Below are 6,198 nucleotides of genomic sequence, written 5' to 3' on the forward strand. Positions count from 1 at the left end.
CTTTCTTTCTTTCTTTTTGAAACAGGGTCTTGCTCTGTAGCCCTGGCTGTCCTAGAACTCACTATGTAGAGCAAGGTGACTTCAAACTCACAGAGATTTGTCTGCCTCTGCCTCCCAAGTGCTGGGATTAAAGGTTTGTGCGACCATGCCAGGCCTTTTGTTAATTAATCATAGCTTTTTCATTTATAATTTTCCATTTAAAATTAGTATGTCTAACAGAAATTCTATAGAAGCATAATTTGGGGTATGAAACTGCAAGTATTTTTAATATCTTCAATGTCTATGTCTGTACCAGAGGAGGTATTTATTAATAATCTTTTTGTTCACAATAATATTTGTATGTAAAATTCATAATTATGTACTGTTTGAAATGGTCATTTTTGAGAATTGAAACCTTGACCTCATGCATAATAGCCAAATGATCTACTACAAACTATAACCCCAGCTATTTTGTCATTTTAATCAATAAGAATTGTCTTTAGATCCCCTTGGATATTTTTTAATGATTGTTCTAAATCATGCATCACTTCTGTTTATAAACAAACATATTCTTTCATGAAGATTATCTCATACCCCTAAAATAGATAATTTAGAAGTTTTGTTTTAGATATTATCGGATAGCTACAATGTTTGGTAATGGATTAAATCCCCCACCTCATTGAATTGGGGTCCTCTGCATGAGCAGCATGTGCTCTTAACAGCTGAGGCAGCCCAGGAGTTCATATGTTTAAATAATAATGACAACATCAGTTACAGAGTGACTTAAGATAGCCATGTCAGTTCAGTGTTAGTTCTCTATTCTCATGAGATTTCCTTCATTAATTAATTCATCAAATATTTTTTGAGGTTCTTATATATTAAACCTCAGTTTAGATGTTCAGGATATATTAAGTACATAAAAACCAAAGCATCTACTCTCAAGGACTTAAATTTTAGTGAAAGAAACAATAAAGAATAAATAGTAAAGGAACTGGCTGACATAGTGGAACTCACTTATAATCTCAGCACTGAGGATACTGAGGCAGGAGGATGAGTTCCAGGTCATCCTGAGATACATATTTAGACTTTATCTTTTTTTTTAAAAAAAGGCAGGGATTGTGGCAGTACATGCCTATAATCCCAATACTCAGGAGGCTGAAACTAGAGAATTGCCCCAAGTTCAAAGCCAGTCTAGTCTACAGTATGAGTCAGTTACTGGCTCTCTCTCCCAATTACATACATGTGACAAATAAAAGAGGAAAACTGAAGAGAAAATGAAAAGTATAGAAAGACTGGTTTTGAGAAACGGAGACTGCCATTAAAATCGAGCCATTTTAGTATAAGATTCATATATGACCAAAGACAATCAACAAATAATGTTTTAATTTTTTAAAGATTTTTATTTATTTATTATATATACAGTGTTCTGTCTGCATGTATTCCTGCAGGCCAGAAGAGGGCACCAGATCTCATTATAGATGGTTGTGAGCCACCATGTGGTTGCTGGGAATTGAACTCAGGACCTGTGGAAGAGCAGCCAGTGCTCTTAACCTCTGAGCCATCTCTAGCCCCCAAATAATGTTTTATAAAGTATGTCAGTTACCAACTGCTATAAATCAAAATGCCCAAAATTTCAGTGACTTAATACAATTAAGGATTTGTTGATTCATGAGACCTTTTAGTCTGAGCCTAGCATGGCTTTTCTGTGCAGGGTTCAGTCACACTTGCAGTGACAGGTTAGCTAATGGCCGGATTTACAGTGCTGGCTGCGTTCTCCTATGTGTGTGGTTCCATCTAGGACAGCTTGACTACCCTGAGGATCTTTCATCTTCCAGTAAGCCAGCATGTACTTTCTTATATTGTGACAGGAATCTGAGGGAGGAAAAAAACCAACAAAAAACAAAAACAAAAGAACAGGAACATTTCCAGCATGGTGGTCTCAGAACAGACAAAGTGTTAACTTCTGTTCCATTCTGTTATTCATAAGTCACAAAGTCCAAATCAATAAGACTGCAAGAGAAACTTCATCTCTTGATGGCGAAGCTGTGTAATTGTATCATAAAGGTCTGTGCATCCAGAGAGGGCAGCTGTTTTGTGATGCTCTCTCACAGGAGGCAAATGCGAAAGCATTGTTGCTATAGAAGAATAAATGAAGAGCAGTGGAGGTGGCAGAACATTCCAGATAACTTGCTAAGTAAGGGACTTTGGTGTAGAATGTGATGGTGCAGAACAGGAGCTGTGGGGCTAGAGAAATGGCCTCTTGCAGAGGACCAGGATTCAGTTCCCAGCATCCAAATGGTAGATCACAACAATCTGTAAATTCAGTTTCAAGAGATCCAAAACCCTCTTCTGGCCTCTAAAGGCTCCTTCACACATATGGTACATATAAACTCATGCAAGCAGACATACATACACACAGAATAAATCAGTCTTGGGCTGGAAGCTAGTCTGTCTGGAATGAGTAAGCAAGGAGAAGTTGGTAGGGAATGAATGAAGAGCAAAGGAACAAAAGTATAAACTGCAAGAGATATTTCCTATAATGAAACTTTTTTTACTAAGAGAAAAGAAGTTTGGGGAGGAAAGGGTTTTTTTTTGTTATTTTTTTAAGCAGTTTGAATATGTATCTGAGCTTTACTATTGATTCTGTTATTATGGTCAATGTACTGTTAGACATTTGCTGTCTGGGGTTCTCAGAGTCTTGGATATGCGTCTTCCTTGCTTTTGGAAAGTCCTCTCACTTTATTCTTCTACCATTTTTCTTTCCTAACATACCGCCTTCTGTGCTCTACCACAGAAAAGCCAGGGCTTTCAGTTTCCTATCCCACCTTGGGAAAGTGCCTTTCAGTCTCCTTAATTATGACATGGCCTCAGTTCTGATAACATCTTGTAGTTCATCTGCTTTTTCTTATTGGCAAAGCAATATACTTTGAGCTTTATCTCAGCAGAGGATTTTTTTAAAAATATTTATTTATTTATAATGTATACAATATTCTGTCTGTGTGTATGCCTGCAGGCCAGAAGAGGGCACCAGTCGTCATTACGGATGGTTGTGAGCCACCATGTGGTTGCCAGGAATTGAACTCAGGACCTTTGGAAGAGCAGCCAGTGCTCTTAACCTCTGAGCCATCTCTCTAGCCCTTCAGCAGAGCATTTTAAGTAGGGACAGTGTGTGACCTGAGATAAGCATGTAGATATCTACCTAAGCATGTAGATAACATGACTGTCTAAGAGTATAGATGGTTTCTCCCAGGAAGTATCAGTACTGGATCCCAACTTTTCCTGGAAAGTTCTGCTCTCACTTAGATCTTGACTTGCTTGTCTTGCACCTCAGCTGTTGTTTTTCATTGTTCTTTGTTTGGTTTTAGTTAGGATGAGCACATTGGCCATCAAACCCAGGTCCTCATGCATGCAAGGCAAGTGCATAGGTTCATGTCCTGCCATTGAAACACAGCTTTTTGATGATTTCAAGAAACTTGAGGCCTTTTAGAAACTGAGTACAGAGATACTGTTTTTCATAAAATTAAATATAGTAGTGGCATATTATAGATATTAAGATATTTGTATGTAAAAATAGCATGTGTATTTCTTTTTCAAAATCTACTGGATAAAGAACTTAAAAGAATCTACAGTGATTGGCTGCTCTGAGGTGGGTTTTGTTGGTGATGCTGTTGTTGTTGTCTTTCTAGGAAAACGTCCCCCCTGGTTATCTGTTGATACGGCCTTATATATTCTCAAAGAAAGTGAGGAGCAAGCAGAGCCACAGCTCATGTGTTTTACTGAACTACGAAATAGAGAAGTATACATATTTTTTAATGTTTAAGAATGTAATATGAAGTCATGTTGAGGGAAATAATAGCTTTTCACCAGTATTTTAAACTCAGATGTTCTCTATTCTAATGAAGGTATAGGTGGTACCTAATCATTATGCTATTACATATGTTTTTATTAATTGTGAAGAACTTTTTCTTATATTCTAAGATTTTTTTTTTTTTTTAGGGATTGATGATTGATAGCCTTGGCTCCATAACTATGTGCCCTGATGTATCTCATGAAAATATTTTTTGTTGTTGCTTTCAATAAAGAGAGTGATGTTATTAGATTCTTCCTACCCTCCAGATACACTACCCCAGCTACAGCAAAGTTTGTTTCTGATGTCTGTCTTACTTGTGCTACGACTGCAGAGCAGGAACTCTCCCAAATTATTATCCTCAGGGTTGACTCATATTGTAGGGTTCAGAAATAGTATGATGGAAAGAAATGCTTTTGAATGTTTTTATATGTTGCCTCTGAGCTTGTTCTGGTCCTTTCTAATTATGTATCTACTCAGAGGCTAAATATGTGAGCAGATACATACATGTGCCTATTTATTTTATGAGGACTACAAAATACAATCTACTTCACAGCAGCAGAAATAATACTATTGAAGAACTTACTGCAATATCATATTTAATCTTTATATTGGCTCAATGACAGACAAGTATTTTCCTATGGGATGTTATATAGAAGTCTTTTTTTGGAGGCCTCCTAACAGACAAGGGTATTACCGGCCAGAACCACATAAAATGGCAGAAGTTACCATTTTTACTGAGCTCTTCTTCATAGCTGACTATGAGGTGAAGTTAAAGATAAAGCAATGTCAGAAACAATAGCTTTTCCCATTTGGTTTTGGATGAAATGACTTTCTTATGAGATTGCATGTGTAAAAACAGTCAGTCATAGCAAGGCTATGTTTAAACTGAGTTTCTGTGGGTGTCTTTATAGGCTTCTGTTTATCTGTATATGTCATATTTACAAAGGATTTTTACTAGTAGTTTTAGCTTCACAATTATTTTCTTTAAGAAGAGTTTGGTACCATGAAGAACTTCCTAGTTGCCATCTATAGTGGCCCTTCACAGTTATATATGGGGAATAAAGGAAGTTCATGGGATGACATCCACTAGGAAGTAGCAAGATATTTTTGAACTCTACATGTCAGCCTGTGTATGGTTAGTCTAAACAAATATTATTTCCAAAGCATGGATTTGGTATATTAGCCTTCACAGTGATCCTCAGTCACACTGAATTATTTCTTCTTCCCAAATAGAGTTTGGTGATAACCGCGGGGTAATTATAGTCCTTGGATAATCAGGCAGAAAGAATCTAGAACTCAGTGATCAACTTATTTTGTTTATTACCCTCCAGGATGACCTAAAATAGGTTTTGGAAAGACTTTGAGCACAATACCTGATGCAATTTGGGAACTAGTCTGTACTGTAGCACAAGTAACTGTACTTAGCTGTCATACATAACGACTGAATATGTACAGTTAGGGTAGTCAAAAGATGGTCCTGGTGTTTTATAAAAAATGTTTAGGCTCCAAAAGCTCCTAGGAGGTATATAGTGGGATACCAGTTGCTTTCCATATTGAGTAAGCAAATAAAATGTTTTTATACAAATGTTTTGATATTCAGCATTTGTTAGGAAACAGTTTCAGGCAAGCAGGTCTACTTAGGACTCTACATCTTGTTTTATAGCCCGTGTCACCTAGCGATCTAAGCAACCCACCTAAAAGTATATATATATATATATACATATATATATGTATATATGTATATATATATATTGACAGAATAATATATATGGAAGATCCACAAAGATCAAATCAATACTCTTCTCACTCACTCACTCACACACACACACACACACACACACAGAGAGAGAGAGAGAGAGAGAGAGAGAGAGAGAGAGAGAGAGAGAGAAACTTACAGAAGCAAAGATGTATGGTATGATTTTTCTGAGATACCAGCATTGAGGTGTCAGAGGCAGGAGGTCTACAAATTTAATGCCAGACTGAGCTTTATAACATGTTCAAGGCCAACATGAACTCTACAGTGAGACTGTCTGAAAAAACAACAACAAACCCATGAGTTCCTGGCTCAAAAAACAAAACAGAACAACAAACAAACAGCAGAATAGAGAATAATATTGTAATATATAATTCAGCTTTCAGACATATGTTTAACTCATGTAAAAGGTAAACTTAAAAGTATATTTAAGTTTCTTTGGTGCCATCTAAATGTTATTTACAAATCATATATTCATATTTCAATCACAGTAGTAGGAGATCTTTACTACTTCTCTTTAAGAAGCTTATGCAAATCAAGACAATTTAAGATACCATCTTACACCTGTCAGAATGGCTAAAATAAAAAACACCAATGATAGCCTTTGCTGGAGAGG

At 36.5% G+C, this 6,198-nt stretch overlaps 1 protein-coding gene across 3 annotated transcripts in view; it reads left to right on the forward strand.

Annotated features, from left to right (window-relative positions):
- Window positions 1-6,198, forward strand: part of Efcab7 (EF-hand calcium binding domain 7) — a 53,462-nt gene that overhangs the window by 21,346 nt on the left and 25,918 nt on the right. For all 3 annotated transcript variants that reach the window (XM_005353456.1, XM_013348504.1, XM_026782242.1), the window contains one exon: window positions 3,666-3,775. In XM_005353456.1, coding sequence (XP_005353513.1) covers window positions 3,666-3,775 — 110 coding nt within the window. The remainder of the gene's footprint in view (window positions 1-3,665; window positions 3,776-6,198) is intronic.

This window comes from Microtus ochrogaster, chromosome 10, assembly GCF_000317375.1.
Source record: "Microtus ochrogaster isolate Prairie Vole_2 chromosome 10, MicOch1.0, whole genome shotgun sequence".
Taxonomy (NCBI): Eukaryota; Metazoa; Chordata; class Mammalia; order Rodentia; family Cricetidae; genus Microtus; species Microtus ochrogaster.